The sequence below is a fragment of the Bombina bombina genome, chromosome 5 (assembly GCF_027579735.1).
Source record: "Bombina bombina isolate aBomBom1 chromosome 5, aBomBom1.pri, whole genome shotgun sequence".
In the NCBI taxonomy this organism is placed as follows: Eukaryota; Metazoa; Chordata; class Amphibia; order Anura; family Bombinatoridae; genus Bombina; species Bombina bombina.
Window position 1 is genome coordinate 1,151,803,875 of NC_069503.1, and position 24,186 is coordinate 1,151,828,060.

The window sequence follows — 24,186 nt, forward strand, 5'->3', positions numbered from 1 at the left end:
CATTTCATACACATCAGAATCCATCATATCTGCACATCTCATTCAGCCTCCATCCATTTCTTGCACATCAGAATCCATCATATCTACACATCTCATTCAGCCTCCATCCATTTCTTGCACATCTGAATCCATCATATCTACACATCTCATTCAGCCTCCACCCATTTCATACACATCAGACTCCATCATATCTACACATCTCATTCAGCCTCCATCATATCTACACATCTCATTCAGCCTCCACCCATTTCATACACATCAGAATCCATCATATCTGCACATCTCATTCAGCCTCCATCCATTTCTTGCACATCAGAATCCATCATATCTACACATCTCATTCAGCCTCCATCCATTTCTTGCACATCAGAATCCATCATATCTACACATCTCATTCAGCCTCCATCCATTTCTTGCACATCAGACTCCATCATATTTACACATCTCATTCAGCCTCCATCATATCTACACATCTCATTCAGCCTCCACCCATTTCATACACATCAGACTCCATCATATCTACACATCTCATTCAGCCTCCACCCATTTCATACACATCAGACTCCATCATATCTACACATTTCATTCAGCCTCCACCCATTTCATACACATCAGAATCCATCATAGCTCCACATCTTAATCAGCCTCCACCCTATTCTTGCACATCAGAATCCATAATTTCTACACATCTCAATCAGCTTCCACCCATTTCATATACATCAGACTCCATCATATCTACACATCTTATTCAGCCTCCACCCATTTCATACACATCAGACTCCATCATATCTACACATCTTATTCAGCCTCCACCCATTTCATACACATCAGACTCCATCATATCTACATATTTCATTCAGCCTCCACCCATTTCATACACATCAGAATCCATCATAGCTCCACATCTCAATCAGCCTCCACCCTTTTCTTGCACATCAGAATCCATCATTTCTACACATCTCATTCAGCTTCCACCCATTTCATATACATCAGACTCCATCATATCTACACATCTCACTCAGCCTCCATCCATTTCTTGCACATCAGACTCCATCATATCTACACATCTCATTCAGCCTCCACCCATTTCTTGCACATCAGACTCCATCATATCTACACATCTCACTCAGCCTCCACCCATTTCTTGCACATCAGACTCCATCATATCTACACATCTCATTCAGCCTCCACTTATTTCATACACATCAGAATCTATCATAGTTCCACATCTCAATCAGCCTCCACCCATTTCATACACATCAGAATCCATCATATCTACACATCTCATTCTGCCTCCACCCATTTCTTGCACATCAGACTCCATCATATCTACACATCTCATTCAGCCTCCATCCATTTCTTGCACATCAGAATCCATCATATTCTCATTCAGCCTCCATCCGTTTCTTGCACATCAGACTCCATCATATCTACACATCTCATTCAGCCTCCACCCATTTCATACACATCAGACTCCATCATATCTACACATCTCATTCAGCCTCCACCCATTTCATACACATCAGACTCCATCATATCTACACATCTTATTCAGTCTCCCACGTCTCATTCAGTCTCAGTTCATTTCTTGCACTTTTTTCAGTTGTTACTTTTTCTCTATTTTAATTTCCACTTTGTTCTTTCTCTGTCTCATTTCTCTTCTTTCCTTACAATTTTCAAATTTCTCTTTTTTTCCTGATTCAGCCCGAAAGATACAGCTGAAACGGGAGCAGCTCCTGCGAGAAGAAGAGGAGGGCGTTGCTGCAGATGCCAGCCCGAGAACAGCAGGACCCAGTACGCCCACCAGTGTCTTCATTGAGGGTGTAGAATATAAGGTTGAGCGGTTGGATGGTGGCAGCCTGTCATCCTCACTTACTGGGTGAGACATCCCTGACACTTCACCAAGCTAGCGTTATGTGAGCAGTACGCTTCTCTGTACGTGTGACAAGCCGGGTAGTCATGTGCTTGAAACTGGCTTTGTATGAGAGGTGATGTCACTTGATATATGTGTAACCCACACAATCTCTGTACGTGTGACAAGCCGGGTAGTCATGTGCTTGAAACTTGCTTTGTATGAGAGGTGATGTCACTTGATATATGTGTAACCCACACAATCTCTTTATAAGGAGCAGTATCACATTGTTTATACATATGACAATATTTGTATATGGGAACTAGTGTCAGATAATGTATTTGTCTGATGCTGTATGTATATTGCAAGCAGAGTCACCTGATATGTGTATTATGTCTAATGCTATTTGTGTATTCGAACTGGAACAATTTCTATATGAGAGATGTCTCATGATGGGTGTGTGTCTGATCTGTGTATGGAAAGCTTTGTCATCTGATGTTTGTCAAGGATCTGTTTGTAAATAGCCAAGTGGCCAGCAGACTTTTTACCTCCTAGTTGGCCCATGCAACACCTACTGGGAATATTTGCATATTTTTTAAGTTGTGTTACAGGATGTGTGCACGTGCACCTGACACTGTGTGGTATAGGTTAACATGCTGTCACACATGGTGGTTAGCAAGAGAGTCACCAACACGTGCTGTATAATGAGTTGTGCCTGTGTGAGAGTTACCATCACTTGCTGTATAATGAGTTGTGCCTGTGTGAGAGTCACCGTCACGTGCTGTATAATGAGTTGTGCCTGTGTGAGAGTTACCATCACTTGCTGTATAATGAGTTGTGCCTGTGTGAGTGTCGCCATCACTTGCTGTATAATGAGTTGTGCCTGTGTGAGAGTCATCGTCATGTGCTGTATAATGAGTTGTGCCTATGTGAGAGTCACTGTCACGTGCTGTATAATGAGTTGTACCTGTGTGAGAGTCACCTTCACTTGCTGTATAATGAGTTGTACCTGTGTGAGAGTCACCATTACTTCCTGTATAATCAGTTGTACCTGTGTGAGAGTTACCATCACTTGCTGTATAATGAGTTGTGCCTGTGTGAGAGTCACCATCACTTGCTGTATAATCAGTTGTACCTGTGTGAGTCACCATCACTTGCTGTATAATGAGTTGTGCCTGTGTGAGAGTCACCATCACTTGCTGTATAATCAGTTGTGCCCGTGTGAGAGTTACCATTACTTGCTGTATGAGTTGTGCCCATGTGAGAGTCACCATCACTTGCTGTATAATGAGTTGTGCCTGTGTGAGAGTCACCATCACTTGCTGTATAATGAATTGTGCCTGTGTGGGAGTCACCATCACTTGCTGTATAATGGGTTGTGCCTATGTGGGAGTCACCATCACTTGCTGTATAATGAGTTGTGCCTGTGTGAGAGTCACCATCACTTGCTGTATAATGAGTTGTGCCTGTGTGAGAGTCGCCATCACTTGCTGTATAATGGGTTGTGCCTGTGTGGGAGTCACCATCTCTTGCTGTATAATAAGTGTGCCTGTGTGAGAGTCACCATCACTTGCTGTATAATGGGTTGTGCCTGTATGGGAGTCACTATCACTTGCTGTATAATGGGTTGTGCCTGTATGGGAGTCACCATCACTTGCTGTATAATGAGTTGTGCCTGTGTGAGAGTCGCCATCACTTGCTGTATAATGGGTTGTGCCTGTGTGGGAGTCACTATCACTTGCTGTATAATACGTGTGCCTGTGTGAGAGTCACCATCACTTGCTGTATAATGGGTTGTGCCTGTATGGGAGTCACTATCACTTGCTGTATAATGAGTTGTGCCTGTGTGAGAGTCACCATCACTTGCTGTATAATGAGTTGTGCCCGTGTGAGAGTCACCATCACTTGCTGTATAATGAGTTGTGCCTGTATGGGAGTCACCATCACTTGCTGTATAATGGGTTGTGCCTGTATGGGAGTCACTATCACTTGCTGTATAATGAGTTGTGCCCGTGTGAGAGTCACCATCACTTGCTGTATAATGAGTTGTGCCTGTGTGAGAGTCACCATCACTTGCTGTATAATAAATTGTGCCTGTGTGGGAGTCACCATCACTTGCTGTATAATGGGTTGTGCCTATGTGGGAGTCACGATCACTTGCTGTATAATGAGTTGTGCCTGTGTGAGAGTCACCATCACTTGCTGTATAATGAGTTGTGCCTGTGTGAGAGTCACCATCACTTGCTGTATAATGGGTTGTGCCTGTATGGGAGTCACTATCACTTGCTGTATAATGAGTTGTGCCCGTGTGAGAGTCACCATCACTTGCTGTATAATGAGTTGTGCCCGTGTGAGTCACCATCACTTTCTGTATAATGAGTTGTGCCCGTGTGAGTCACCATCACTTTCTGTATAATGAGTTGTGCCTGTGTGTGAGTCACCATCACTTGCTGTATAATCAGTTGTGCCTGTGTGTGAGTCACCATCACTTGCTGTATAATGAGTTGTGCCTGTGTGAGAGTCACCGTCACTTGCTGTAAAATGAGTTGTACCTGAGTGAGTGTCACTATCACTTGCTGTATAATGAGTTGTGTCTGTGTGGGAGTCACCATCACTTGCTGTATAATCAGTTGTGCCTGTGTGAGAGTCACCATCACTTGCTGTATAATGGTTTGTGCCTGTATGGGAGTCACTATCACTTGCTGTATAATGAGTTGTGCCCGTGTGAGAGTCACCATCACTTGCTGTATAATCAGTTGTGCCCGTGTGAGTCACCATCACTTGCTGCATAATGAGTTGTGCCTGTGTGAGTGTCACCTTCACTTGCTGTATAATGAGTTGTGCCTGTGTGAGAGTCACCGTCACTTGCTGTAAAATGAGTTGTACCTGAGTGAGTGTCACTATCACTTGCTGTATAATGAGTTGTGCCTGTGTGGGAGTCACCATCACTTGCTGTATAATGAGTTGTACCTGTGTGAGAGTCACCATTACTTCCTGTATAATCAGTTGTACCTGTGTGAGAGTTACCATCACTTGCTGTATAATGAGTTGTGCCTGTGTGAGAGTTACCATCACTTGCTGTATAATCAGTTGTACCTGTGTGAGAGTTACCATCACTTGCTGTATAATGAGTTGTGCCTGTGTGGGAGTCACCATCACTTGCTGTATAATCAGTTGTACCTGTGTGAGAGTTACCATCACTTGCTGTATAATGAGTTGTGCCTGTGTGAGAGTTACCATCACTTGCTGTATAATCAGTTGTACCTGTGTGAGAGTTACCATCACTTGCTGTATAATGAGTTGTGCCTGTGTGGGAGTCACCATCACTTGCTGTATAATGAGTTGTGCCTGTGTGAGAGTCACCGTCACTTGCTGTAAAATGAGTTGTACCTGAGTGAGTGTCACTATCACTTGCTGTATAATGAGTTGTGCCTGTGTGAGAGTCACCATCACTTGCTGTATAATGGTTTGTGCCTGTATGGGAGTCACTAGCACTTGCTGTATAATGAGTTGTGCCCGTGTGAGAGTCACCATCACTTGCTGTATAATCAGTTGTGCCCGTGTGAGTCACCATCACTTGCTGTATAATGAGTTGTGCCTGTGTGAGTGTCACCTTCACTTGCTGTATAATGAGTTATGCCTGTGTGAGAGTCACCGTCACTTGCTGTAAAATGAGTTGTACCTGAGTGAGTGTCACTATCACTTGCTGTATAATGAGTTGTGCCTGTGTGGGAGTCACCATCACTTGCTGTATAATGTTTTACCCGTGTTCTACAGATTGTCCCAGACTGACTCACAAAGGAATTCTCTAGAAGACGCCTTCAGAATTGAGCAGAGACCAAGTTCCATGTCTGGGTGAGATGTGAATATTGCACTTTACCTGCAGTTTTTTTCATTACAAGTTCTCTAAACTCTACTCAAATCTCTCTCCCGCTCGCTCTTCCTGTCTCTCTATCTTATTCTCTCTATCTAACTCTCTCTATCTTACTGTATCTCTCTTACTGTATTTCTCTCTCTTCCTGTCTCTCTATCTTACTCTCTCTATCTTACTGTATCTATCTTACTGTATCTCTCTCTTCCTGTCTCTCTATCTTATTCTCTCTATCTTACTCTCTCTATCTTACTGTATCTCTCTTACTGTATTTCTCTCTCTTCCTGTCTCTCTATCTTACTCTCTCTATCTTATTCTCTCTATCTTACTGTATCTCTCTTACTGTATCTCTCTCTTCCTGTCTCTCTATCTTACTCTCTCTATCTTACTGTATCTATCTTACTGTATCTCTCTTCCTGTCTCTCTATATTACTCTCTCTATCTTACTCTCTCTATCTTACTGTATCTCTCTTCCTGTCTCTCTATATTACTCTCTCTATCTTACTGTATCTATCTTACTGTATCTCTCTTCCTGTCTCTCTATATTACTCTCTCTATCTTACTCTCTCTATCTTACTGTATCTCTCTTACTGTATCTCTCTTCCTGTCTCTCTATATTACTCTCTCTATCTTACTGTATCTATCTTACTGTATCTCTCTCTTCCTGTCTCTCTATATTACTCTCTCTATCTTACTCTCTCTATCTTACTGTATCTCTCTTCCTGTCTCTCTATATCACTCTCTCTATCTTACTCTCTCTATCTTACTGTATCTCTCTTACTGTATCTATCTTACTCTCTCTATCTTATTCTCTCTATCTTACTGTATCTATCTTACTGTATTTCTCTCTCTTCCTGTCTCTCTATATTACTCTCTCTATCTTACTGTATCTCTCTATATTACTCTCTCTATCTTACTGTATCTATCTTACTGTATCTCTCTTACTGTATTTCTCTCTCTTCCTGTCTCTCTATCTTATTCTCTCTATCTTACTCTCTCTATCTTACTGTATCTATCTTACTGTATTTCTCTCTCTTCCTGTCTCTCTATATTACTCTCTCTATCTTACTGTATCTCTCTTCCTGTATCTCTCTTCCTGTCTCTCTATATTACTCTCTCTATCTTACTGTATCTCTCTTACTGTATTTCTCTCTCTTCCTGTCTCTCTATCTTATTCTCTCTATCTTACTCTCTCTATCTTACTGTATCTATCTTACTGTATTTCTCTCTCTTCCTGTCTCTCTATATTACTCTCTCTATCTTACTGTATCTATCTTACTGTATCTTTCTTCCTGTCTCTCTATATTACTCTCTCTATCTTACTGTATCTCTCTTACTGTATTTCTCTATCTTACTATATTTCTCTCTCTTCCTGTCTCTCTCTATTACTCTCTCTATCTTACTGTATCTAAGTACTGTATTCTAAGTCAACATTGCTATCTCTTTCTTTCCAAGGTAATAAATTATTTGGTTCTCAGTTGGATTCTATTATTTCAACTGTTACTGGGGGGAAGGGAGCTTTTTTGCCTCAGGATAAAAAAATCTAGGGGTAAATTTAGGGCTGCTAACCGTTTTCGTTCCCTTCGCCAGAATAAGGAACAGAAGCCTGACCCTTCCCCTAAAGGAACAGTTTCCAGTTGGAAGCCTTCTCCAGTCTGGAATAAATCCAAGCCTTTTTGAAAATCAAAACCAGCCCCCAAGTCCACATGAAGGTGCGGCCCTCATTCCAGCCCAGCTAGGGGGCAGATTACGATTTTTCAAAGATGTTTGGATCAGTTCAATTCAAAATCATTGGATTCAGAACATTGTTTCTCAAGGGTACAGAATAGGTTTCAAGGTAAGACCTCCTGTGAGAAGGTTCTTTCTCTCACGCATACCAGTAAACCTAGTAAAGGCTCAGGCTTTCCTGAAATGTGTTTCAGACCTGGAGTCATCTGGGGTAATTGTGCCAGTTCCATATCTGGAACGGGGTCTGGGTTTTTATTCAAATCTGTTCATTGTACCAAAGAAAGAGAATTCTTTCAGACCAGTTCTGGATCTAAAAATTTTGAATCGTTATGTAAGGATACCAACATTCAAAATGGTGACTATAAGGACTATTCTGCCTTTTGTTGAGCAAGGGCATTATATGTCCACAATATGAGGAATAGAAGAAAATAGAGGGGCGCCTCATGTGTAGGATCAACAGATATAAAAATCAGTAATAACAGTAGTAGAGCCAAATGGGTACTCACACACTTCACAAGCACACCAATGTGCTGGTAGTAGCAGGCTGCAGATTCAAATAGGTGTGGCAGCTCACCTCTCAGGTAGTACTGTGATGCTGGAGATGGAATAGGAGACACAGAGAAAAAAAAGCACTACATGTGCAGACTGTTAAAGTATAACTGACAATATTTTCAGTGGTACATATGGTTACTCACATACTCCATGAGCACACTTATGTGCTGGTAGGAACAAGCTGCAAATTTTGGGCAGGTGTAGCAGCTCACCCCAAATCAGATTTCTTGATGCTGTAATCAAATGGCTCCAATAGGTAACACAAAGTCCCAAAAAGGTAGAGAGACTCTTATGTATCAGCAGGGCAGTAGGTAGGTAAAGATATCCACTCAAAGGCGTATTTCCAGTAAAATACAGATATTTATTAAAAACAAAAGTTAAAAAACACAACAAAACAATTGCTGTGTTGGGTGGATAAAAAAGGGGTTAACAATTACTCCAATAATGCAACGCGTTTCTCGGTTTTGCACCGTTTCATCAGGCATATAATTGTTCTTATTCCTACCTCTGCTTTATATAGCCAGCTAACAAACATTATCCACCTTTCAAAGGGGTGTGTTTAACAATTAATCACTGACACCTGTCTAAGGTGGCTAGTCTCCTAATTCATATATCTTACAAAATGTTATGGAAATCCAATATACTTCTATATATGCAAGAAAACGGTCTTTCTATTTGTTGTTTAAAATATAATATACGTGTATGTGTACAAAGGACTAACTTTCTATTTGTTGTGGGAATCTGATATACGTATATGTATAAGTGTAAGGGGGATTTTCTTTCTATTCCATCTATTCTATAGATCTCCCAACAGTGATAGTCCATTCCTATACCATATATATTATATAGATCATCCATCAGTAATATCTCCCTATATTCCATAATCCAGACTGATAAAAAATAAAAGAAGATAGATCGATACTAACCCGTATTGTAACATAGCAACATAGTAGATAAGGTTGAAAAAAGACTGAAGTCCATCGAGTTCAACCTATACAAATCTAAAGATAGAATATTTTGTAGATAGAAATATTTCTCCATTCCTGTTATATATCCATAAGACTGTATATGTGCTAATAAATAAACCATGTATATATATTATGCGTGTAAGAATTTAGTTTCATTTGATTGTATGTTTACATTGTGATAGGCTGCATTTAACAGCGTCCACCACTTTTGCATGGATTACACTTCCGGGTATTGGTTTCATAGGGGTTTCTATTGGCTGTTACACGTCTTTCCTTAGCCAATAGTAAACAAGCCTCATGGGGGTGTGTGCACATATGTTCGTTGCATAGAATACCTTTCAGTATTATGCACAGAGATCGCGCTCCCCTATCAGCTGCAAGTGTCTGCCGTGTGTGGCACCATATTATACATAATGATCACCTATTTTAGGCCAACTATAACCCAGATGTCTCTTCCCCATTCTCGAAGAATATAACTACTAATGGCCTTAAAAATCCCAAAACTTGATTATTTGGCCGGGGTACATATGAATTTAACCTCTGTGGGGTTTTTTCTATATCTAGAAGTATTCATAGCCGAAAACTTTTTGCAAAATAATCTGTCCTCTTAATAATATGTCCTAACATTGTACTTTATAGGTATTGATGGTGGTTTCTATACTACGGTAGTTTTTCCAATGCTGCACTCCACAAGCAGCATGTATGAAATTTACAGCGAAACATTAACCCAATATTAACTTGGCTCAACTAAATGGTATGCACTGTATCATAAATAGTGCCCTAGTGTTCCGATTTCTTTAGAAAAATTTGTAATTTTTATAATTACATAGTATATTCGATCCCAAAATGTGATAAAAATCGCACATAATAAATATCAAAATAAACCACGATTGTGGAGCAAAACAAAATCTAAAATCTAGTATGTGAATACGGAAAAATCTAATTTATGTTGATAAATCCTTGAGTAGTGCATAAAGTGGTATGAGGTGAATATTATATATGATGTATAATAATAATAGGGTTCAATAGATACACTCGCCTGCGCCAGAGGGAAACATATTGGATATTTAAATTCCAGTCTTTGTTTCCCTCTGGCCTGAACGAGGTATTAGATCTGGCGGCCTTTTAAACAATAGTTTCCTTAACTAGATATATTTTTTCTTCACACCTGAATTACAGGTGTGGTTGCTTTATTATTATCAATATATTTCTACACAACACTCATTTTTTTCACATATAGAGGACACTTAGAGTTAGGCAATATCTTTATTATTTTTTAGTTATAGTTCAAACTTTAGTGAGAAAGTATTTACTTTGAATTTACAAATAGGTATATCTTGACACATTTTTATCACATTAGATGGTCTAATCACCTTTATATTACTGTCACATTTAATCGCAATATCACATTTTGAGACATATTATGTTATATTATACATCATATATAATATTCACCTCATACCACTTTATGCACTACTCAAGGATTTATCAATATAAATTAGATTTTTCCGTATTCACATACTAGATTTTAGATTTTGTTTTGCTCCACAATCGTGGTTTATTTTGATATTTATTATGTGCGATTTTTATCACATTTTGGGATCGAATATACTATGTAATTATAAAAATTACAAATTTTTCTAAAGAAATCGGAACACTAGGGCACTATTTATGATACAGTGCATACCATTTAGTTGAGCCAAGTTAATATTGGGTTAATGTTTCGCTGTAAATTTCATACATGCTGCTTGTGGAGTGCAGCATTGGAAAAACTACCGTAGTATAGAAACCACCATCAATACCTATAAAGTACAATGTTAGGACATATTATTAAGAGGACAGATTATTTTGCAAAAAGTTTTCGGCTATGAATACTTCTAGATATAGAAAAAACCCCACAGAGGTTAAATTCATATGTACCCCGGCCAAATAATCAAGTTTTGGGATTTTTAAGGCCATTAGTAGTTATATTCTTCGAGAATGGGGAAGAGACATCTGGGTTATAGTTGGCCTAAAATAGGCGATCATTATGTATAATATGGTGCCACACACGGCAGACACTTGCAGCTGATAGGGGAGCGCGATCTCTGTGCATAATACTGAAAGGTATTCTATGCAACGAACATATGTGCACACACCCCCATGAGGCTTGTTTACTATTGGCTAAGGAAAGACGTGTAACAACCAATAGAAACCCCTATGAAACCAATACCCGGAAGTGTAATCCATGCAAAAGTGGTGGACGCTGTTAAATGCAGCCTATCACAATGTAAACATACAATCAAATGAAACCAAATTCTTACACGCATAATATATATACATGGTTTATTTATTAGCACATATACAGTCTTATGGATATATAACAGGAATGGAGAAATATTTCTATCTACAATACGGGTTAGTATCGATCTATCTTCTTTTATTTTTTATCAGTCTGGATTATGGAATATAGGGAGATATTACTGATGGATGATCTATATAATATATATGGTATAGGAATGGACTATCACTGTTGGGAGATCTATAGAATAGATGGAATAGAAAGAAAATCCCCCTTACACTTATACATATACGTATATCAGATTCCCACAACAAATAGAAAGTTAGTCCTTTGTACACATACACGTATATTATATTTTAAACAACAAATAGAAAGACCGTTTTCTTGCATATATAGAAGTATATTGGATTTCCATAACATTTTGTAAGATATATGAATTAGGAGACTAGCCACCTTAGACAGGTGTCAGTGATTAATTGTTAAACACACCCCTTTGAAAGGAGGATAATGTTTGTTAGCTGGCTATATAAAGCAGAGGTAGGAATAAGAACAATTATATGCCTGATGAAACGGTGCAAAACCGAGAAACGCGTTGCATTATTGGGGTAATTGTTAACCCCTTGTTTATCCACCCAACACAGCAATTGTTTTGTTGTGTTTTTTAACTTTTGTTTTTAATAAATATTTGTATTTTACTGGAAATACGCCTTTGAGTGGATATCTTTACCTACCTACTGCCCTGCTGATACATAAGAGTCTCTCTACCTTTCTGGGACTTTGTGTTACCTATTGGAGCCATTTGATTACAGCATCAAGAAATCTGATTTGGGGTGAGCTGCTACACCTGCCCAAAATTTGCAGCTTGTTCCTACCAGCACATAAGTGTGCTCATGGAGTATGTGAGTAACCATCTGTACCACTGAAAATATTGTCAGTTATACTTTAACAGTCTGCACATGTAGTGCTTTTTTTTCTGTGTCTCCTATTCCATCTCCAGCATCACAGTACTACCTGAGAGGTGAGCTGCCACACCTATTTGAATCTGCAGCCTGCTACTACCAGCACATTGGTGAGCTTGTGAAGTGTGTGAGTACCCATTTGGCTCTACTACCATTATTACTGGCTTTTTATCTGTTGATCCTACACATGAGGCGCCCCTCTATTTTCTTCTATTCCTCATAGTTATACCCGGACCAGTCGGCGAGGAGGAGGCGGCAGCCACCACAGGGCTTTCCACTTGGTTTTGAAAAGGACTTATTTTTGCCTTGATTTTGTAATTATATTTAGATTTCTCTCATTTAGAGAGGATTTTATTTTGTTTTATTTTATTTTTTAGCTATTTGTATTGTATACACAATTACTAATTTGTATTTTTTAAAGAGTATATAGATTAACATTATTATCTGTATTATCACTAGCGCCCCCTTACTTTGCTATAAGGCTATATATACATATGTCCACAATAGACTTACAGGATGCATATCTTCATATTCCGATTCATCCAGATCACTATCAGTACCTGAGATTCTCTTTTTTAGACAAGCATTACCAATTTGTTGCTCTTCCTTTTGGCCTAGCAACAGCTCCAAGGATCTTCTCAAAGGTTCTCGGTGCCCTTCTCTCTGTAATCAGAGAGCGGGGTATTGCGGTGTTTCCTTATTTGGACGATATCTTGGTACTTGCTCAGTCTTTACATTCTGCAGAATCTCAAACAAATCAACTAGTGTTGTTTCTTCGGAAACATGATTGGAGGATCAATTTACCAAAAAGTTCCTTGATTCCTCAGACAAGGGTAACTTTTTTAGGATTCCAAATAGATTCAGTATCCATAACTTTGTCTCTAACAGACAAAAGACGTCTGAAATTGGTCTCCGCTTGTCGGAACCTTCAGTCTCAGTCATTCCCTTCAGTAGCTATGTGCATGGAAGTTTTAGGTCTCATGACTGCAGCATCGGACGCAATCCCCTTTGCTCGTTTTCACATGAGACCTCTTCAGCTTTGTATGCTGAACCTTTGGTGCAGGGATTATACAAAGATATCACAATTGATATCCTTAAATCCCAATACTCGACTTTCTCTGACTTGGTGGTTAAATCACCACCGTTTAGTTCAAGGGGCCTCTTTTCTTCGTCCAACCTGGAATGTGATTTCAACAGATGCGAGTCTTTCAGGTTGTGGAGCTGTCTGGGGATCTCTGACAGCGCAGGGGGTTTGGAAATCTCAAGAGGTGAGATTACCAATCAATATTTCTTTCATGTAATTAGCAAGAGTCCATGAGCTAGTGACGTATGGGATATACATTCCTACCAGGAGGGGCAAAGTTTCCCAAACCTTAAAATGCCTATAAATACACCCCTCACCACACCCACAAATCAGTTTTACAAACTTTGCCTCCTATGGAGGTGGTGAAGTAAGTTTGTGCTAGATTCTACGTTGATATGCGCTCCGCAGCAGGTTGGAGCCCGGTTTTCCTCTCAGTATGCAGTGAATGTCAGAGGGATGTGAGGAGAGTATTGCCTATTTGAATGCAATGATCTCCTTCTACGGGGTCTATTTCATAGGTTCTCTGTTATCGGTCGTAGAGATTCATCTCTCACCTCCCTTTTCAGATCGACGATATACTCTTATATATATACCATTACCTCTGCTGATTTTCGTTTCAGTACTGGTTTGGCTTTCTACAAACATGTAGATGAGTGTCCTGGGGTAAGTAAATCTTATTTTCTGTGACACTCTAAGCTATGGTTGGGCACTTTGTTTATAAAGTTCTAAATATATGTATTCAAACATTTATTTGCCTTGACTCAGAATGTTCAACTTTCCTTATTTTCAGACAGTCAGTTTCATATTTGGGATAATGCATTTGAATCAATCATTTTTTCTTACCTTAAAATTTGACTTTTCTCCAACATAGGTGTGTCCGGTCCACGGCGTCATCCTTACTTGTGGGATATTCTCTTCCCCAACAGGAAATGGCAAAGAGCCCAGCAAAGCTGGTCACATGATCCCTCCTAGGCTCCGCCTTCCCCAGTCATTCTCTTTGCCGTTGCACAGGCAACATCTCCACGGAGATGGCTCAGAGTTTTTTGGTGTTTAAATGTAGTTTTTATTCTTCAATCAAGAGTTTGTTATTTTAAAATACTGCTGGTATGTACTATTTACTCTGAAACAGAAAAGAGATGAAGATTTCTGTTTGTAAGAGGAAAATGATTTTAGCAACCGTTACTAAAATCGATGGCTGTTTCCACACAGGACTGTTGAGAGGAATTAACTTCAGTTGGGGGAAACAGTGAGCAGACTTTGGCTGCTTGAGGTATGACACATTTCTAACAAGACTTGGTAATGCTGGAAGCTGTCATTTTCCCTATGGGATCCGGTAAGCCATTTTCTTAATTTTCAATATAAGAATAAAGGGCTTCACAAGGGCTTTAAAGACTGGTAGACATTTTTCTGGGCCAAAACGATTACTATATAAGCATTTTTAATGGTTTATAACTTTGGAGAGTTATTTTAATCTTGGCAATTTTGTTAAAAAAACGGACAGGCACTGTATTGGACACCTTTTTCACTGCGGGCCTTTTCTAGTCATAGGCAGAGCCTCATTTTCGCGCCACTAATGCGCAGTTGTTTTTGAGAAGCAAGGCATGCAGATGCATGTGTGAGGAGCTCAGATCCACTGAAAAAGCTTATTGAAGGCGTCTTTTGGTATCGTATTCCCCTCTGGGCTTGGTTGGGTCTCAGCAAAGCAGATACCAGGGACTGTATAGGGGTTAAATGTAAAAACGGCTCCGGGTCCGTTATTTTAAGAGTTAAAACTTTCAAATTTGGTGTGCAATACTTTTAAGGCTTTATGACACTGTGGTGAAATTTTGGTGAATTTTGAACATTTCCTTCATACTTTTGCGTATATTCAGTAAAAAAGTGTGTTCAGTTTAAAATTTAAAGAGACAGTAACGGTTTTATTTTAAAACGTTTTTTGTGCTTTGTTATCAAGTTTATGCCTATTAACATGTCTGAACTATCAGATAGACGATGTTCTGTATGTTCGGAAGCCAAGGTTCCTATCCATTTAAATATGGAAAAAATATATCTGTTGGTGCGAATCAAAAGGATTCCCATGGAACAGGGTAAAAATTCCTAAGATTCTATCCTTTCTACAAGAGGGTTTGGAGAAAGGATTATCTGCAAGTTCTTTGAAGGGACAGATTTCTGCTTTATCTGTTTTACTTCACAAGAAGCTGGCGGCTGTGCCAGATGTTCAGGCTTTTGTTCAGGCTCTGGTTAGAATCAAGCCTGTCTACAAACCTTTGACTCCTCCTTGGAGTCTCAATTTAGTTCTTTCAGTTCTTCAAGGGGTTCCGTTTGAACCCTTACATTCCGTAGATATCAAGTTATTATCTTGGAAAGTTTTGTTTTTGGTTGCAATTTCTTCTGCTAGAAGAGTTTCAGAGTTATCTGCTCTGCAGTGTTCTCCTCCTTATCTGGTGTTCCATGCAGATAAGGTGGTTTTGCGTACTAAACCTGGTTTTCTTCCGAAAGTTGTTTCTAACAAAAATATTAACCAGGAGATAGTTGTGCCTTCTTTGTGTCCGAATCCAGTTTCAAAGAAGGAACGTTTGTTGCACAATTTGGATGTAGTTCGTGCTCTAAAGTTCTATTTAGAGGCTACAAAGGATTTCAGACAAACATCTTCCTTGTTTGTTGTTTATTCTGGTAAAAGGAGAGGTCAAAAAGCAACTTCTACCTCTCTCTCTTTTTGGCTTAAAAGCATCATCAGATTGGCTTATGAGACTGCCGGACGGCAGCCTCCTGAAAGAATCACAGCTCATTCCACTAGGGCTGTGGCTTCCACATGGGCCTTCAAGAACGAGGCTTCTGTTGATCAGATATGTAAGGCAGCGACTTGGTCTTCACTGCACACTTTTACCAAATTTTACAAATTTGATACTTTTGCTTCTTCTGAGGCTATTTTTGGGAGAAAGGTTTTGCAAGCCGTGGTGCCTTCCATCTAGGTGACCTGATTTGCTCCCTCCCATCATCCGTGTCCTAAAGCTTTGGTATTGGTTCCCACAAGTAAGGATGACGCCGTGGACCGGCCACACCTATGTTGGAGAAAACAGAATTTATGTTTACCTGATAAATTACTTTCTCCAACGGTGTGTCCGGTCCACGGCCCGCACTGGTTTTTTAATCAGGTCTGATGATTTATTTTCTCTAACTACAGTCACCACGGTATCATATGATTTCTCCTATGCAAATATTCCTCCTTTACGTCGGTCGAATGACTGGGGAAGGCGGAGCCTAGGAGGGATCATGTGACCAGCTTTGCTGGGCTCTTTGCCATTTCCTGTTGGGGAAGAGAATATCCCACAAGTAAGGATGACGCCGTGGACCGGACACACCGTTGGAGAAAGTAATTTATCAGGTAAACATAAATTCTGTTTTTTCCTGTGGGCTGTTAGGCTCGCGGGGGCTGAAAATGCTTCATTTTATTGCGTCATTCTTGGCGCGGACTTTTTTGGCGCAAAATTTTTTTTTCTGTTTCTGGCGTCATACGTGTAGACGGAAGTTGTGTCATTTTTGACGTTCTTTTGCGTCAAAAGTGTCGGCGTTCCGGATGTGGTGTCATTTTTGGCGCCAAATAATGTGGGCGTCTTATTTGGCGCTAAAAAAATATGGGCGTCACTTTTGTCTCCACATTATTTAAGTCTCATTATTTATTGCTTCTGGTTGCTAGAAGCTTGTTCACTGGCATTTTTTTCCCATTCCTGAAACTGTCATTTAAGGAATTTGATCAATTTTGCTTTATATGTTGTTTTTTCTATTACATATCGCAAGATGTTCCACGTTGCAACTGAGTCAGAAGATACTTCAGGAAAATCGCTGCCCGGTGCTGGAGCTACCAAAGCTAAGTGTATCACTTTTGGTATCCGTTCCTTCAGCTGTTGTTTGTATTAAATGTTATGACAAACTTGTTAATGCAGATAAAATTTCCTTTAGTACTGTTACATTACCTGTTGCTGTTCCGTCAACATCTAATACTCAGAGTGTTCCTGATAACATAAGAGATTTTGTTTCTAAATCCATTAAGAAGGCTATGTCTGTTATTTCTCCTTCTAGTATACATAAAAGTCTTTTAAAACTTGAAGATGAATTTTTAAATGAACATCATCATTCTGATACTGATAATGGTTCTTCTGGTTCAGAGGTTTCTGTCTCAGAGGTTGATGCTGATAAATCTTTGTATTTGTTCAAGATGGAATTTATTCGTTCTTTATTTAAAGAAGTATTAATTGCATTAGAAATAGAGGATTCTGGTCCTCTTGATACTAAAACTAAATGTTTAAATAAGGTTTTTAAATCTCCTGTAGTTATTCCAGAAGTGTTTCCTGTCCCTGATGCTATTTCTGAAGTAATTTCCAGGGAATGGAATAATTTGGGTAATTAATTTACTCCTTTTAAAACGTTTTAAGCAATTATATCCTGTGCCATCTGACAGATTAGAGTTTGGGACAAAATCCCTAAGGTTAATGGGGCTGTCTCTACTCCTGCTATATTTTTAGCGGATGTTGCTGCAGCTTCAACTTTTTGGTTAGAAGCTTTAGCGCAACAAGTAACAGATCATAATTCTCATAGCATTATTATTCTATAACATGCTAATTATTTTATTTGTGATGCCATCTTTGATATCATTAGAATTGATGTCAGGTATATGTCTCTAACTATTTTAGCTAGAAGAGCTTTATGGCTTAAAACTTGGAATGCTGATATGTCTTCTAAGTCAACTTTGCTATCCCTTTCTTTCCAGGGTAATACATTATTTGGTTCTCAGTTGGATTCTTTTATCTCAACTGTTACTGGAAGGAAGGGAACTTTTTTTCCACAGGATAAAAAATCTGAGGTAAATTTAGGTCTAATAATTGTTTTTCGTTCCTTTTCATCACAACAAGGAACAAAAGCCTGATCCTTCATCCTCAGGAGCGGTATCAGTTTGGAAACCTTCTTCTCTTTGGAATATATCCAAGCCTTATAGAAACCCAAAGCCAGCTCCTAAGTCCCCATGAAGGTGCGGCCCTCATTCCAGCTCAGCTGGTATGGGGCAGTTTACGTTCTTTTCAAAGAAATTTGGATCAATTCCGTTCACAATCTCTGGTTTTCAGAACATTGTTTCAGAAGGGTACAGAATTGGCTTCAAGTTAAGGCCTCCTACAAAGAGATTTTTTTTGTTTCCCGTGTCCCAGTAAACCCAGCAAAGGCTCAAGCATTTCTGAAATGTGTTTCAGATCTAGAGTTGGCTGGAGTAATTATGCCAGTTCCAGTTCTGGAACAGGGGCTGGGGTTTTATTCTATCTCTTCATTGTACCAAAGAAGGTCAATTCCTTCAGACCAGTTCCGGATCTATCAATATTGAATCGTTATGTAAGGATACCAACATTCAAGATGGTAGCTGTAAGGACTATCCTGCCTTTTGTTCAGCAAGGGCATTATATGTCTACAATAGATTTACAGGATGCATATCTGCATATTCCGATTCATCCAGATCACTTTTAGTTTCTGAGATTCTCTTTTTTAGACAAGCATTACCAGTTTTGTGGCTCTACCTTTGGCTTAGCATCAGCTCCAAGAATTTTTACAAAGGTTCTCGGTGCCCTTCTGTCTGTATTCAGAGAACAGGGTATTGGTATTTCCTTATTTGGACGATATCTTGGTACTTGCTCAGTCTTCACATTTAACAGAATCTCATACGAATCGACTTGTGTTGTTTCTTCAAGATCATGGTTGGAGGATCAATTTACCAAAAAGTTCATTGATTCCTCAGACAAGGGTAACCTTTTTAGGTTTCCAGGTAGATTCAGTGTCTATGACTCTGTCTTTGTCAGACAAGAGAAGTCTAAAATTGATATCAGCTTGTCAAAACCTTCAGTCACAATCATTCCCTTTGGTAGCCTTATGCATGGAAATTTTAGGTCTTATGACTGCTGCATCGGACGCGATCTCCTTTGCTCATTTTTCACATGCAACCTCTTCAGCTCTATATGCTGAACCAATGGTGCAGGGATTACACAAAGATATCTCAATTAATATCTTTAAAACCGATTGTACGACACTCTCTGACGTGGTGGACAGATCACCATCGTTTAGTTCAGGGGGCTTCTTTTGTTCTTCCGACCTGGACTGTAATTTCAACAGATGCAAGTCTTACAGGTTGGGGAGCTGTGTGGGGGTCTCTGACGGAACAAGGGGTTTGGGAATCTCAGGAGGTGAGATTACCGATCAATATTTTGGAACTCCGTGCAATTTTCAGAGCTCTTCAGTCTTGGCCTCTTCTGAAGAGAGAGTCGTTCATTTGTTTTCAGACAGACAATGTCACAACTGTGGCATACATCAATCATCAAGGAGGGACTCACAGTCCTCTGGCTATGAAAGAAGTATCTCGAATTCTGGTTTGGGCGGAATCCAGCTCCTGTCTAATCTCTGCGGTTCATTTCCCAGGTATAGACAATTAGGAAGCGGATTATCTCAGTCATCAAACGTTGTATCCGGGCGAATGGTCTCTTCACCCAGAGGTATTTCTTCAGATTGTTCAAATGTGGGAACTTCCAGAAATAGATCTGATGGTTTCTCATCTAAACAAGAAACTTCCCAGGTATCTGTTCAGACCCCGGGATCCTCGGGCGGAGGCAGTGAATGCATTATCACTTCCTTGGAAGTATCATCCTGCCTATATCTCTCCGCCTCTAGTTCTTCTTCCAAGAGTAATCTCCAAGATTCTGAAGGAATGCTCGTTTGTTCTGCTGGTAGCTCCAGCATGGACGGATTCTTTTTCGGATGGCCTTTTGCCAACCGTGGGCTCTTCCGTTAAGACCAGACCTTCTGTCGCAAGGTCCTTTTTTCCATCAGGATCTCAAATCTTTTAATTTAAGGGTATGGAGATTGAACGCTTGATTCTTGGTCAAAGAGGTTTCTCTGACTCTGTGATCAATACTATGTTACAGGCTCGTAAATCTGTATCTAGAGAGATATATTATAGAGTCTGGAAGACTTATATTTCTTAGTGTCTTCTCATCATTTTTCCTGGCATTCTTTTAGAATTCCGAGAATTTTTTTACAGTTTCTTCAGGATGGTTTAGATAAAGGTTTGTCCGCAAGTTCCTTGACAGGACAAATCTCTGCCCTTTCTGTTCTTTTTCACAGAAAGATTGCTAATCTTCCTGATATTCATTGTTTTGTACAAGACTTGGTTCGTATAAAACCTGTCATTCAGTCAATTTCTCCTCCTTGGAGTTTGAATTTGGTTCTGGGGGCTCTTTTATCTCCTCCTTTTGAACCCATGCATTCATTTGGACATTAAACTTCTTTCTTGGAAAGTTTTGTTTCTTTTGGCCATCTCTTCTGCCAGAAGAGTCTCTGAATTATCTGCTCTTTCTTGTGAGTCTCCTTTTCTGATTTTTCATCAGGATAAGGCGGTGTTGTGAACTTCTTTTATTTTTTCCTAAGGTTGTGTATTCTAACAACATTAGTAGAGAAATTGTGGTTCCTTCATTATGTCCTAATCCTAAGAATTCTAAGGAGAAATCATTGCATTCTTTGGATGTTGTTAGAGCTTTGTTATATTATGTTGAAGCTACGAAGTCTTTCCGAAAGACTTCTAGTCTATTTTTCATCTTTTCTGGTTCTAGAAAAAGCCAGAAAGCTTCTGCTATTTCTTTGGCATCTTGGTTGAAATCTTTAATTCATCATGCCTATGTCGAGTCGGGTAAAACTCCGCCTCAAAGGATTACAGCTCATTCTACTAGGTCAGTTTCTACTTCCTGGGCGTTTAGGAATGAAGCTTCGGTTGATCAGATTTGCAAAGCAGCAACTTGGTCCTCTTTGCATACTTTTACTAAATTCTACCATTTTGATGTGTTTTCTTCTTCTGAAGCAGTTTTTGGTAGAAAAGTACTTCAGGCAGCGGTTTCAGTTTGAATCTTCTGCTTATGTTTTCATTAAACTTTATTTTGGGTGTGGATTATTTTCAGCAGGAATTGGCTGTCTTTATTTTATCCCTCCCTCTCTAGTGACTCTTGCGTGGAAAGATCCACATCTTGGGTAGTCATTATCCCATACGTCACTAGCTCATGGACTCTTGCTAATTACATGAAAGAAAACATAATTTATGTAAGAACTTACCTGATAAATTCATTTCTTTCATATTAGCAAGAGTCCATGAGGCCCACCCTTTTTGTGGTGGTTATGATTTTTTTGTATAAAGCACAATTATTTCAATTCCTTATTTTATATGCTTTCGCACTTTTTTCTTATCACCCCACTTCTTGGCTATTCGTTAAACTGATTTGTGGGTGTGGTGAGGGGTGTATTTATAGGCATTTTGAGGTTTGGGAAACTTTGCCCCTCCTGGTAGGAATGTATATCCCATACGTCACTAGCTCATGGACTCTTGCTAATATGAAAGAAATGAATTTATCAGGTAAGTTCTTACATAAATTATGTTTTTGGAACTCCGTGTGATTTTCAGAGCTCTTCAGTTCTGGCCTCTTCTGAAGAGAGAATCGTTTATTTGTTTTCAGACAGACAATGTCACAACCGTGGCATATGTCAATAATCAAGGTGGGACTCACAGTCCTCAGGCTATGAAAGAAGTATCTCGGATACTTGCATGGGCGGAATCCAGCTCCTGTCTAATCTCTGCGGTTTACATCCCAGGTATAGACAATTGGGAAGCGGATTATCTCAGTCGTCAGACTTTACATCCGGGAGAATGGTCTCTTCACCCAGATGTGTTTCTTCATATTGTTCAGATATGGGGGCTTCCAGAAATAGATCTGATGGCTTCTCATCTAAACAGGAAATTTCCCAGGTATCTGTCCAGATCCAGGGATCCTCAGGCGGAAGCAGTGGATGCGTTGTCACTTCCTTGGAATTATCAACCTGCTTATATCTTTCCGCCTCTAGTTCTTCTTCCAAGAGTGATTTCCAAAATCATGATGGAATGTTCGTTTGTACTGCTGGTGGCTCCAGCATGGCCACACAGGTTTTGGTATGCGGATCTTGTTCGGATGTCCAGTTGCCAACCTTGGGCACTTCTGTTAAGGTCAGACCTTCTATCTCAAGGTCCGTTTTTCCATCAGGATCTCAAATCATTAAATTTGAAGGTATGGAGATTGAACGCTTAGTCATAGAGGTTTCTCTGACTCAGTGATCAATACTATGTTGCAGGCTCGTAAATCTGTGTCTAGAAAGATTTATTACCGAGTTTGGAAGACTTACATTTCATGGTGTTCCTCTCATAAGTTCTCTTGGCATTCTTTTAGAATTCCTAGAATTTTACAGTTTCTTCAGGATGGTTTGGACAAGGGTTTGTCCGCAAGTTCCTTGAAAGGACAAATCTCTGCTCTTTCTGTTCTGTTTCACAGGAAAATTGCTAATCTTCCTGATATTCATTGTTTCTTTCATGTAATTAGCAAGAGTCCATGAGCTAGTGACGTATGGGATATACATTCCTACCAGGAGGGGCAAAGTTTCCCAAACCTCAAAATGCCTACAAATACACCCCTCACCACACCCACAAATCAGTTTTACAAACTTTGCCTCCTATGGAGGTGGTGAAGTAAGTTTGTGCTAGATTCTACGTTGATATGCGCTCCGCAGCAGGTTGGAGCCCGGTTTTCCTCTCAGCGTGCAGTGAATGTCAGAGGGATGTGAGGAGAGTATTGCCTATTTGAATTCAATGATCTCCTTCTACGGGGTCTATTTCATAGGTTCTCTGTTATCGATCGTAGAGATTCATCTCTTACCTCCCTTTTCAGATCGACGACATACTCTTATATATATACTATTACCTCTGCTGATTTTCGTTTCAGTACTAGTTTGGCTTTCTACAACATGTAGATGAGTGTCCTGGGGTATGTAAGTCTTATTTTCTGTGACACTCTAAGCTATGGTTGGGCACTTTTTTATAAAGTTCTAAATATATGTATTCAAACATTTATTTGCCTTGACTCAGGATGTTCAACATTCCTTATTTCAGACAGTCAGTTTCATATTTGGGATAATGTATTTGAATCAATCATTTTTTTCTTACCTTAAAATTTGACTTTTTCCCTGTGGGCTGTTTCCGGCGTCATACGTGTCGCCGGAAGTTGCGTCATTTTTGACGTTCTTTTGCGCCAAAAGTGTCGGCGTTCCGGATGTGGCGTCATTTTTGGCGCCAAAAGCATTTAGGCGCCAAATAATGTGGGCGTCTTATTTGGCGCTAAAAAAAAATATGGGCGTCACTTTTGTCTCCACATTATTTGTCTCATTATTTATTGCTTCTGGTTGCTAGAAGCTTGTTCACTGGCATTTTTTTCCCATTCCTGAAACTGTCATTTAAGGAATTTGATTAATTTTGCTTTATATGTTGTTTTTTCTATTACATATTGCAAGATGTCCCACGTTGCAACTGAGTCAGAAGATACTTCTGGAAAATCACTGCCTGGTGCTGGAGCTACCAAAGCTAAGTGTATCTGCTGTAAACTTTTGGTAGCTATTCCTCCAGCTGTTGTTTGTATTGAATGTCATGACAAACTTGTTAATGCAGATAATATTTCCTTTAGTAAAGTTACATTACCTGTTGCTGTTCCGTCAACATCTAATACTCAGAGTGTTCCTGATAACATAAGAGATTTTGTTTCTAAATCCATTAAGAAGGCTATGTCTGTTATTCCTCCTTCTAGTAAACATAAAAAGTCTTTTAAAACTTCTCATTGTTCAGATGAATTTGTAAATGAACATCATCATTCTGATTCTGATAGTGGTTCTTCTGGTTCAGAGGATTCTGTCTCAGAGGTTGATGCTGATAAATCTTCATATTTATTTAAAATGGAATTTATTCGTTCTTTACTTAAAGAAGTCCTAATTGCATTAGAAATGGAGGATTCTGGTCCTCTTG

The 24,186-nt window shown here is 39.5% G+C and overlaps 1 protein-coding gene across 1 annotated transcript in view; it reads left to right on the top strand.

Moving 5' to 3' along the window:
* Positions 1–24,186, top strand: part of SCRIB (scribble planar cell polarity protein) — a 746,390-nt gene that overhangs the window by 587,097 nt on the left and 135,107 nt on the right. The window contains exons 38-39 of the mRNA XM_053715486.1: positions 1,705–1,879; positions 5,630–5,707. Coding sequence (XP_053571461.1) covers positions 1,705–1,879; positions 5,630–5,707 — 253 coding nt within the window. The remainder of the gene's footprint in view (positions 1–1,704; positions 1,880–5,629; positions 5,708–24,186) is intronic.